The 12,437-nt window shown below is 39.0% G+C and overlaps 1 protein-coding gene across 3 annotated transcripts in view; it reads right to left on the bottom strand.

The window, feature by feature from the left end:
* The window catches only part of LOC148880790 (polyubiquitin-like), a 31,800-nt gene extending 22,452 nt beyond the window's left edge, over positions 1-9,348 (bottom strand). Inside the window, exons 1-3 of one of the 3 annotated variants that reach the window (XR_016104655.1) lie at positions 9,109-9,321; positions 6,959-8,133; positions 68-3,184 (exon numbers count right to left, since the gene is read on the bottom strand). Coding sequence is in view for 2 of the 3 variants with exons in the window: in XM_088962817.1 (XP_088818943.1) it covers positions 6,982-8,133 (1,152 nt within the window). In the remaining variant the exon portion in view is untranslated. Of the gene's footprint in view, positions 1-67; positions 3,185-6,801; positions 8,134-9,108 lie in introns of those variants that run through there. The other 2 variants (XM_088962817.1, XM_088962816.1) reach the window with 2 other exon arrangements.
* Between the last annotated feature and the right edge of the window lie 3,089 nt (positions 9,349-12,437).

Here is a 12,437-nt window from a genome sequence, read left to right as displayed (position 1 = left end):
GAGTCAACACACCAGGACACAGAACTAACTAACATATTAGTTTCTATGACACAAGTTTCAATGTTACCTTTCTTAGATTCCAGGTAGGCAGGACAGTTCCTCTTCCAGTGGCCGGTCTGTTTGCAGAAGTGACAGACATCAGATGCCTTGTTTTTCTTTTGCTTCTTGGGTTTGGCAGCTTTCTTTTGGGACTTCTTTGCCTTTCTCCTTTTCTTGCCCGATTTGTTAGCTTCAGCAAGCATAACCACAAGCTCATCCTTCTTTAAAAGATCCTCGGCCCTCTGCAACATATTGTTGAGTTCCTGGACGCTGACATTCAGCTTATTCATATTGTAGTTCATAGTGAACGCATTGAAGGAAGAGGGCAAAGAATTCAGGATGGCACCCACTTGCGTGCCAAGATCTAGCCCGGATCCAAGAGCTTCAAGTTTGTTAATGTATCCCATCATCCGAAGACAATGGTCATGAACTTTCTGCCCCTTGGACATTTGCGCGGTCATGAACAATTTCAGGACTTTCTGTCAAGTAGAACGGTTCTGCTCTTCATACATTGTTCTTAGACTGTCCAATATGTCTTTGGCTAGTTCGATCTGATCGAACTGCCTCTGTATTGAGTTGTCTAATGAGGCAATGACAAAGCAGCGGGCTAGGGAGTTCTTATCCTCCCAATCCTGGTAGTCCCTCCTACGGAACTCAGAAGCCCTATCACCCGGATGTTCTGGGACAAGATTTTTCACCACTTTATCTAACTTTTCAGAAGTTAGGACTAGCATAAGATTTATGTACCAGTCAACATAGTTTGGGCCCTTAAGCTTATCATCTAGAAGCTTTGCAAATTGACCGTTTTCCATTTTCTAATAAAACAACAAAAACGTTAGTCCACAACCTTAGTTTGATTCATGTTACCTACATAGATATGGCTTTTAATCTATGTTCCATTCCCATTTATTCATCTCTGAGAATTTCCCTCCCTTCTCAGTGATGGAGACGACGGAATGTCTCTGGAAATGTGGGAAATCACATAGGGTGCGTGAAGCCAACTGTTTCAGCTGCATAACCCCACCACCTTTCTGTGACGGATCATATCCACTCATCAAATGAGTTTTCCTTTGGCCTCTATCAGACAAGGTTCAGAGCCGTTTTCAGGTAAACCTTTCTGTCCAGTGAGTGCACACCCATCATATTCAGGTTACACCAAGGTACCGTGAGAGAATTCCCATTTTCTGGTGAAGCCTCTCCCACATCGGTCTATAGTGCCCCTATCATCTAATGAAACACTCTAACAGATCCAACAACAAATGGATAGCCCAATTTTATGGTGTCTTTCCTCATTACTGATGGACCCATCGTTGTGCTAATGACTGAAGGCCTTTAAAGAGTCCATCAAATGGATCTCCCTATCACACGCACTCATATTTGCTGGAGGGAACAAAATTACTCCCTAGTTCTAATTTAGGTCAAACCAAAGTGGCTCCCACTAACTTTCATAAAGCCAGATTTCTGGTGGGCCTCAATCGGCTAGGGGTTTAGTACGCATCCCTTTTCAGGGTTGTGGGGTTCACCAAGTGGAGAGGGGTCATCCAATGACCTTAAGAGACACCATGGCAATGATGTGCATTCAGCCATGGTGTACGCAAGAACCACTAACGAATTAACATGGGCCAAGTGCTTATGGTCCATGATCGTAGCACATCATACATCCAAACATCACATGCAAAGGAAGAATTGATCCAATCAATTAACTGTTGTAAAGCCCATCGAATATCCCATTTAAAACTTAAAGCATTAACAATTAATGTTTACTAGGTGTATGGGCTGAATTGCAGTTAGCAGTTCGGCCCATACAACTTTTCTCACAACAATGGGCATTTGTAGTTTTAACCCTTTAAAACTAGGCTTTACAGGTGGGCCGAATTAATCCATGTAATTGAACATCAGATTTGGAATAATCAGTGTGAGAATTATGGACTGAAAAACCGCCCCCTTCGAATCTCAGATTCGGTCCAAACAGTTTTGGTGCAATCTAGTCCGAAATGGTCCAAAACTGATTTTCAATTTAAGAATTAATTCAAGAGAGATCTGAAATTAATAATTTTTTTTTTATTTTAGACAATAACAAATCAAAATATGGACTATTCGTACCACCTGCAAAACAGAGGTTAATCACAAAAGTTATAGTTTCATAAACTGTAAATCGCAGTATGCGATTTCTCCATCTGCAAATCTCCAGTGCCGCCATCTTCTTCCTTCTTCTTTAATCAAGAAAATAAATAAAAAACAGAAATTCTATTTCTATTAATTAATTACATTCTTGATCAAATCCTATACATTCAGTCTAGAAAATAAAAAAAAAATTATTTACAGACCGAATAATAATAAAAGGAAGAAAAATGGTGCGCAAACTATCTGCGCCAAATCTGCACTGCGATCTCCAGGTTCGAACAGTCCATTAAATAAAAAATAAATAAAGAACAATTCTAAATAAATTTTTGGATTTAACAAAATTAATTTCAGATCAAACGCCCTTAACAAGAAACCATTTCTTGAAAGAAAAAAAAAAAAAAGAAAGAAAGCAATCTGCGTAGATCTTGGCAGAACATTTTCTATTCATCTGCGCAAGGTCAGATCTGATTTTCTTTTGGTTCAAGATTCGAACCTATGGCTCTGATACCACTGAAAGAATGGTAAGATCCATCTAATGGACACCAAGAAGGGTGCGGAATGGGGGCCGAATTTCACAAAAAATTTCCTACCTTCTTCCAACTGGGAATCATATTCCCTAAATTTAGAATACTTTATTCAAAGATCCTACTTGAACCATAAAAAAACCAGATCTGAACCAAAAGGAAACAAGAAGGATTATACCTGATCCAGAGAAATAACATCTCCCAAAGTTGGTGTTCACGCCCAAAGAAATAACCAAGATCTGCTCCTACTGAAGATGACACAGTTGTGGATGGAACGAAACCAGCAGGGTGCGTCCTACACACTGGATTCTTCACAAGAACCCTCTGGAAACCTTGAACACTGAATCATTTTGTCTATCTTGCAAGACTATTGTCAAGAACTGCTTTCTTGACTTCCTGTTGCTACAAAGATCCAATCTTCCAAAAGGTAGTGGCGACGGCTGAAGGAGAAGAAGTCCAGGGACGAAGAGGGCACAATTGTCTCTTCTCTCTAGAGTCTGTGAGAGATCAAATATCAGATTGCAGGATGTGTTTCTTGCTTACTCAAAACCCCTAGTTCGAAATCTGATATTTCTGCTAGGGTTTTCTCCTCTTTCTTCTTGATTAAGAAACCTCCCAATATTTTGGGAGTTATCCCAATCCAAATCAGTATTTGGATAGAGGTTTATCTTAATCCTATCTGTAGATTAAGTTAGTTAACTCCTGATCTTATCAGGAGGTTACCAGATTCAAATCTAATTTGAATTTGGTCTCTTAGAGTGGATAAGGTCAAAGACCCAATCCTTTTACTAACACTAATCTCAGATTCGCCCTATGAATTGGTGATCATATCAGCCTAGTTCGAAATGGGCTTTTTGCCCATTAAGTGTTCAGTGTTTAACTAGTTTCCAACATGCTGCCCAGTTGGGCTTCTTTGTATGGCGTGGGACTCAAGCATTGATCTACACACCAGCCACATGGGTTTGGCCCAGCTTTTATTACAAGGCCCAGCCGAATTCACTGAAAGACTCAGTGACCCCCTTGAGCCCATCACATGGACCCTATGGGCCCAACACTTATATTAAGTGGTCCCTGGGCCAAGCCATCTTATAAAAACCCAAGGACTGTGGGCAGTTGCAAGATTAGCCCATCAGGTATTATCCTAAATGGTCTTACACTTAACATCTCAGCCCTTAATGATCAAGCACTGCCCGACAAGAGAAGACCTCTCTCTCGGTTGCAAGGAACAGTGCCACACTCTCTACTCACATAGATCCCGGGAATTAAAACATTTTGCAAATCTTTTGAAACCGTACATATATATATATATATCTTAATTTTGCAAAACAAAATTCCAACAATTGAAATCAACTGCCGGCAGTTTGGTTTCCATCAGAGAGAGTGCATTCCCGATCATTACCATTGTCCGACAAAGAGGCTAATCCTGTCACTATGACCATTCACTCAGATGAAGTCTCAGACTGCCCCAACATGTCCAGGTTTTGACTCCCACTAAGGATCTCACTGATTGACACATCAAAGACAGCCCGATCCGACACCTAGTGATGTGTCATAATCGAGTCTAGGGGTCAGGTGTAACTTTCCAGTTTTGCACATCTGTCTCCAAGGTCTAGGGCAATACTAAAAATCTAGTCTGGTTCAGGGGTTCAAGCAATCTCATACTACATGTGCCTTGGGTCTTACCCTGATAGCCGAAACAAGCCATCCCAACACTTGGTCTTACATAGAATTATCCAATGGCTGTGAACATTTAAACATGCACTTTAATTTATTTTCACTAAATCTCCCCAGACTTATCCAATGGCTGTGAACATTTAAAATTAACACAAGTTTATATAAGTGTCCAGTTTTAGGGTCTTACACAGAATTATACCAAACAATATGAATCAAACATGCACTTTAATTTATTTCCACTAAATAACAAAAGTACATCAAATCCGATTGAAGCTTAGGGCATACAAGACTGTCTAACAGCTTTAGCCCATTAAACAAAACTACAAAATAAATTCAGTTTCAGACCCTACCAGGTTCGACAGAAGGCAAAAGGTATCCGAGCTTTCCCAAAACCAAGCATCTATTTCAAAAATCAAAATCTTGGTGCAAAGAGGGAAGATGGCAAAGATTCAGCAACATTCCCAAACTTTAATCGGGCCGAGGGGTCTTTACATTTTATCCAAAATATTTGAACACCCAAACTCAAAATATTCTTCCATTAGCGGCCACAACTTTAACTAGATCATGAATACTTGGCCCGAAAGAAATGAAAAGGAAAAGGAGAAAGAATAGAGATATGAAGTAAAAAAGGAAAATAGTAAGATGGAGATCTAAGTCCAACCCAACCTTCAATCGTAGTTAAATAAAACCCTAATTTAAGCCCATGGTTCAAGAACCCAAAGTTTAGGATTCAATTGAATGCGGAATACATCTCAACAACCTGAAAAATGATGAAAAGGTACCCCAGGGTTCAATCCCATAGAACCCGGAATACATGGTCAACCAAAAGCGGAAGCATATTTGTGAAGAGGATGGCGCCAGTGCCCATGCTGCGTGGGTGGTTGGTGGCATTTTCTAGTCTAGGGCAGTGAAGAAGGGTAAAATTGGTATTTAAAAAAATTAATGCATCAGTTGACGTTTTTCGTTTGGGTCATTGTCAGACGGGAGGTTTTTGTTGAGTTGGGAGATATTTGTTACAACGAAACCATAGGGGAAGTATTTATGATTATCAGAAACTTAAAGGGAAATTTTTATATTTTACCTTAGAAGTTATGCATTTTTTGCAATTTTTTTGCATTTTCTGTAATTTTTGTATTTTTGCAATTCTCTTCTATTTTTCTACACTTTTTAAAATTTTCTGATATTCTGCATTTTCTACAATTTTTTGATGTTTTTCTGCATAATTTTTGCATTTTCTGTTTTTTTTTTATGCATTTTCTGCAATTTTCTAATATTTTTTTGCTTATTTTCTATTTTTCTGCAAAAGTTCTAAATTTTCTATAATTTTTGGTATTTTTTGCATTTTTTATAAATTTTTCTATTATTTTCTACATTTATCTACAATTTTTGCATTTTCAGGTATACAAGTTGACTTGACTTATTTTTGTCACGTGACAGTTTTGAGAGATTATTCTCTCAAAATTATTATTTTAGGTATATGGATCGCCCCCCAACTCATTTTTGTATTTATAGGTGAGGATAGGTGAATTAATATGGGTGAGGGTGATTAAGGGTCAATATGAATGGATCAAGTGGATCAATATGGGTGGATCAAGTCAGTAGATTATGAGCCTTAACAAAGATTGATAATGGGTTATGATGGAAAGGATCCTGGTGGATTGATGGATCAATATAGGTGGGTTGGTATTCAATCCTTACCCAACCCACCCCACCCATTTGCCACCCTTAGTCAATAACCATAGCTACTATAGAACACATTGGCTTCAGTTATTCAACCAATAGAAATAAAGGAAAAGAGACACACGGAGAGCAAGTTACGTTGCCTGAAAGATGGTGTTCAGGCACATTGAAAATCTTACCTAATTCCCAACCAACCCAAGTTGCACCCCTTCATATGCTTTGTTAAGATGTTATTCTCTCAAATTTTATGTTTCACCTATCCTATATAAACAAATCTAAAAATAGCCGCATGGGTCATAACTCGTAGAGAGTTGAATAAAATTTTGATTTCACCATCCACACACGGGCTTTGGCGTGGCTCAGTTCGTGCTCCCAAGCTGTAAATTCATCAATTCCATCTTCCGTGTTACGGTGCAGACCATCCTGTCTCGACTTCCAGTTCTGAAATGGATTAATTGTTGGAGGCCCAACAAACAGACAAATCCAAAACCTTTCCCACCCAATACAATTACCAACCACAAGGATGAGAACTTGAGTAAAAAAGAAAAATGACTCCCAGACGATACCTCTGATCCTTAGAAGTGGATCTTTCCTATCCTTTGGTCTCTACCTTCTTTTTAAGTTTTCTCTAACTTCTCTAAGCCATATCCCAAGTAAGATCCTGAAGACCCAATCACCCATTGCTCTTTGTGGTTACAACTTACAAGGGGCACGAAAGAGACAGAGTGAGAGCATTTGCAAATCCATCTAGTACTGAATGTAAAAGGAAAAACAATCACATTACTATTACCACTAACAACATAGAGAAAATGCAGAAAAAAAAAGGTCCACTGATCAGATGGATTACGAAAAGAAAAGACGTCAGACATAAAACCAAGGAATTAATATTCTGAGAATTCACAGGAGAATGACGATACCAGCAAGAAACAAGGTGATCGGATCAACACATGCAACCCCCACGGAGCCTAAGGACAAGATGAAGAGTTGATTCCTTCTGGATATTGTAGTCCGCCAGGGTGCGACCATCCTCAAGTTGCTTCCCAGCAAAAATAAGCCTTTGTTGGTCCGGAGGGATACCCTCTTTGTCCTGAATCTTGGCTTTCACATTGTCAATGGTATCAGAGCTCTCCACCTCAAGTGTGATTGTCTTGCCTGTCAATGTCTTCACAAAAATCTGCATCCCACCACGTAGACGAAGCACCAAATGCAATGTAGATTCCTTCTGTATGTTGTAATCGGCCAAAGTGCGTCCATCTTCCAACTGCTTCCCAGCAAAAATGAGCCTCTGCTGATCAGGTGGAATACCCTCCTTGTCTTGAATCTTTGCCTTCACATTATCAATGGTATCTGAGCTCTCTACCTCCAGAGTAATTGTCTTCCCCGTCAAGGTCTTGACAAAAATCTGCATACCACCACGGAGACGGAGAACAAGGTGAAGGGTTGATTCCTTCTGTATGTTATAATCAGCAAGGGTACGGCCATCGTCAAGCTGCTTCCCGGCGAAGATGAGCCTCTGCTGGTCTGGTGGAATACCCTCCTTGTCTTGTATCTTTGCCTTCACGTTGTCAATTGTGTCTGAGCTCTCAACCTCTAGAGTGATTGTTTTCCCAGTGAGGGTCTTCACAAAGATCTGCATACCTCCTCGAAGTCTAAGAACCAGATGCAAAGTAGACTCCTTCTGAATGTTATAGTCAGCCAAGGTCCTCCCATTCTCTAGCTGCTTTCCAGCAAAAATCAGCCTCTGCTGGTCTGGGGGAATACCCTCCTTGTCCTGGATCTTTGCTTTGACATTATCAATCGTATCTGAGCTCTCAACCTCAAGGGTTAAGGTCTTTCCAGTAAGCGTCTTTACAAAAATTTGCATTCCCCCTCTCAACCGAAGAACTAGGTGGAGTGTGGATTCTTTTTGAATGTTGTAATCAGCCAAAGTCTGGCCATCTTCAAGTTGCTTTCCAGCAAAGATCAATCTTTGCTGGTCTGGGGGGATTCCCTCCTTGTCTTGGATTTTGGCTTTGACATTATCAATTGTATCAGAACTCTCCACTTCGAGAGTTATAGTCTTTCCTGTGAGGGTCTTGACAAAGATTTGCATCTGTGAAACAAGAATAGGTTATCGACCATAATATCTAATGAAATCAAATCAATCCCAACCTCAAAATTGTAGCTGAAAAACGAAACAGTATAGAAGGCATATATGGCCATGGTTTGGAACAACCAATTATAACCAATCTCAAGTCTACATAGAAAGTAGAATGGCTTAATCAATGGCGTCTATGCAAAAGAAAAAAGGGGAAATCAAGCTCACTTCATTGATATATAGGAACATCAAGTCAAAAAAGGATTAAGTAGTAAGAACTAGGAAGAATATGAGAAAATTGATAATCACATAATTCAATTAAGCAACAAAAGCCATACAATCCAATATCAAATTATCGTTTCTCTTGTATATCACAATATGAAAGATCAGTGATGTCCTTGTTTGCAAAAACACATTCCTCAAAAACATGGATTAAACCACAAACCCCAACCCAGGCAACTATCAATGCCTAAACAAAATAGGTCAACTTGTTTTCGGTTAAAAATAGGTGCCATAATCATCTTCATCAATATCACACCCAGTTTAACCAATTCTTTGATCAATCAAAACGTAGGGAAAATTTCACAGAAATTACATAACCAGTAATCTTTCTACAAAATCGCTTTTATTTCGCTGACGAAATTTCTAAGCGATTAAAACATTGTGGTCAACCATTAGAAACTACCACCTTAAACATATTTATAATAATCTAAAAGATAACCAAGCTGCAAAAGCAACCAGACACGTACATGGTTATATTAGAATGCTAATAACATTTTAAAACACCAACAACAACGGAGATCTAGCAGAAGTCCCAACAGAAAACCCTCTTAGGGTGGAAAAAGGAAATCAATCCAGGATCCAACCTATGGATCTAATTAATCCACTACTAAACAAAAGAACTGGAAATCGAAGAACAAAGGATATAATCAGAAATTGATGAATTGAGGAACAAGCCAAAAGAAAAGAACATCCATTCGAAAGCCTTACCTTGAAAGGTGAAGTAGAGAACTCAAAATCCTCGAGACAGACAGAGAACAAAAGGCTTGGGTGAGAAAGGGAGACGGAAGGATTCTATTATATAGTAATGAGTCGTAACAAATTCCACCTTCCACGTTTCCTTTTTCTAATCCATGCACGTCATCCTTTACGGAATCGATACGAAAAGGGAACGTAAACAGCAAGTAACGGGACGAGAATTGGGATCCTCACACCGACTTCATTCCACCGTGAATTTGAAACATCTACCGTGAATAATAATAAATAAATACGGGAATTGTTCCTAATGTATCATAGAATGTGTGTGAAGCGCTTGTGAGGCGTCAAGTGTAAAGAGCAGATTCGGTCTCCGCTGTCACTTCCCAAATAATAATATTTTTCATAAATAATAAATATAAATATGGGAGATATTCCTAATTTACGGCGAAAACATGATGTGAGCTTAGTGTAAGGGGCCCTCTATGGAGATACCTCACATCGACTTCACAGGCCCCATACCGAGAACATCTCTTGTACTTATATTTATTGTTTATGGGGAGATGTTCTCGATACAAGGTGAGATGTGTTTGTAAGGTTGGTGTAAGGCATGGTCTACGAGGAGTAAATCCCATAAATCTGGATCTACTCCTCACAAAATATACCTTACACCGACCTCACAGCATATTTTAACCACAAATCAGGAATATCTCCATACTTATATTTATTATTTATGGGGGGATGTTCCCAATACAAGATAGGATGTGGTATGAGTTCTGTGTGAGACGTGGTCTGTAACGACGTTGAATACTAAAATTGCAGAATTGGTTTAATGTCGATGGCTTAGAGCTGATACTTAGAGGTCCAACCGATTGGGCCTGAACTTTCGGCTTCAAATTGGGCCTGGGTCAAAAAATTCGGGCTTGGCCTATGGGTTTGGATTTGACTATTTAAGTCCCCTGAGCAAAACACATGCGTATATGCATTTTGTTTATTATAAAAGCATCTTTCTTTATGTGTATATGTATATTTATAAATAAAATGTATACATATTTTCGATCAATTCTATTATTAAATTAGGCCCTTATGTCCAATAAAAAATAACAAAAATATAGTCATAAATTCTATTAAATTTCACTAATTCACCCAAGCTCAGTCCAACATATGTTGGATTAAGCTTGAAATGGGCACGGATTGATAACTCAGGCTTAACCTTAGGTTGGATCAGGCCTGAGCCCAAAGTTTGCACCTTTAGAGTTGTGTTTAGGTTGATCTCAACCCAATCCAAACCGACCAAGTTACACTTCATTTGGTAGACAATAAGAAGTAGAAAGTTGAGAAAAAAATTTTGTTTCTCATTTTTTACAAAACCAAACACAGCGTAAAGATCAAATAATTTTTATGGTAGGTAGGATATTCGAAATCTGTTAGGAGATGTCTTTAGCAACTAATTAAATCATATTAACGAATAATTCATTAGATATAAAGTATAACTTATTAATTCTTAATTAAGATAATTATTAATTTTCCTACTCTCATGTGATTAATTCTCCAAACCATTTTGCTATACTTGTCAACTTCTCAAAACATTGTTATGAGCATACACCCTGTTAGGCTTACGGGTGCAAGTCGGATGCTGGGACAAGTTTAAGGCTCAACCCGGGGTCAACCTTAAGTTTGGAGCCTAATCTAGCCCAATGTAAATCTGTCCGGCCCAAACCCAATTTGAACTCAAATTTGACATATTTGAATTGGGCCCAAGCCCAGGCCGGAAATTGGGCTTAGGTGGACCTATTAGACTCCATGTAAGATAAAAAGAAAGCAACCTCAAACTTGTACCAGAAAATTTTAATTAAGTGAATACCAAATAGGATTTGACTCAGAACAGTGATAAAACACCTCCATTTTGTATTGTATTTGTACTCTTTTCAAACTGAGCCTTGTATTTTATAGAGAGCAAATTTTTATATTTTATATTATTTTGTATGTATTGTACTATAAAAATATTTGTACCTTAAATGCACACTAGTGAACCAACACCATTTCTAATGATAATGCCAACCCAATTATGTAAATGTCCGATCCACATTTACCACTCACCAGCCACCCGATCTTTCTCTCTCTCTCAACCTTGACTGACATGTCAGGGCAATAACCACCCACCCTACACTTATTTTGCTGTCAGCATGTGATCACACATAACATTACAAAGCCAAGAAATAAATAATACAGGTGATATTTGCTAAAGTTCCAATTGTGCCCTTGTCAACTTGACTCTACATCAAATATACCAACATGGCCAACAACGATTCTGACTTTTTCTCCACCTCCCAAATTTAATCAAATGTTCAAGGGCCCACTAAGTGGGTTGTTGAATCATCAAGAGTAAGACATGTTGCAAGTTATGAGCCCCAGAACAAGTTATGCCTCTGTCTCTCCTTACCCAAACTTTTTGCATTGTAGCACTGGTTAATTCTGTCAGCAGGGGGAAAGTAATCCAGAAATTCGCTCAGCTGATGGCAGAGTAGAGACCAGAGAGAGAAAGATAGATTTAACTTTAAGAACTGGTGCCTTGCCTGAGCTGAAATATAGGTTAAAAGTTTAGTTAGACTTAGACATGCTCTAGGTTGTCCCATTAAAGGGCTTAGACCAACTTGCATAAATCTTGTAAGGTGGCTTGGCTGGTGCAAAGACATACTGGGCCTGGGCTGACAACCCAGCATTATTCTTAATACTATATAGAAACAATCATTGGACATGGGCTGGCGGGCCCATAAACAAGTATTTGAAAGCCGCAAAGTGAATAAAATCATGCATCTAATCTACTCTTTTTTTTTTTTTTTTTAATGTGTCAGCACCCTCTTATCTAGGCTGAATCCACCAATGGTTGGTCCTGGTCGTGCTCATCTGAATGTGTAATCTGTTGTGGGTCAAGCGAAATCCAGACAGCAAATACAGGTACCAATAACTGTCATCCAAGAGGGAACCTCTCTAGTTTGGACACCTGTTTTCACTTATCCGTTCACAGCAACTATGCATACAGTTTGCCTACATTGTGTTAGACAGTTTTCCTCAATGACACAGTTTCAATATTCTAGCTTAATACCCCTTAAAACAGGGCTGTTTCCAATGTGAGGCCTTTTGGGCTTCCAACACGATTAACTCAAGGTTTTGTACAGAGCCGATGCAGATCCAGAGGTTCCCAGCTGGTTCAGACTTCAGTAGACAGTTCGAAACAGCCACAGCATCAGTACAGAAAGTAATACGTGGCGAAAACGATCATGCATGCAAGAAAAGCTCCCTACCTACTTGACCCGTTTCGGAGATAAAACGGTGTCTGCTAG

The sequence above is a fragment of the Nelumbo lutea genome, chromosome 1 (genome assembly GCF_056320005.1).
Source record: "Nelumbo lutea isolate HS-2025 chromosome 1, American lotus-T2T, whole genome shotgun sequence".
NCBI classification, from domain to species: Eukaryota; Viridiplantae; Streptophyta; class Magnoliopsida; order Proteales; family Nelumbonaceae; genus Nelumbo; species Nelumbo lutea.
Note: the sequence above shows the minus strand (reverse complement) of the source record. Positions and strands in the feature narration are given on the sequence as shown.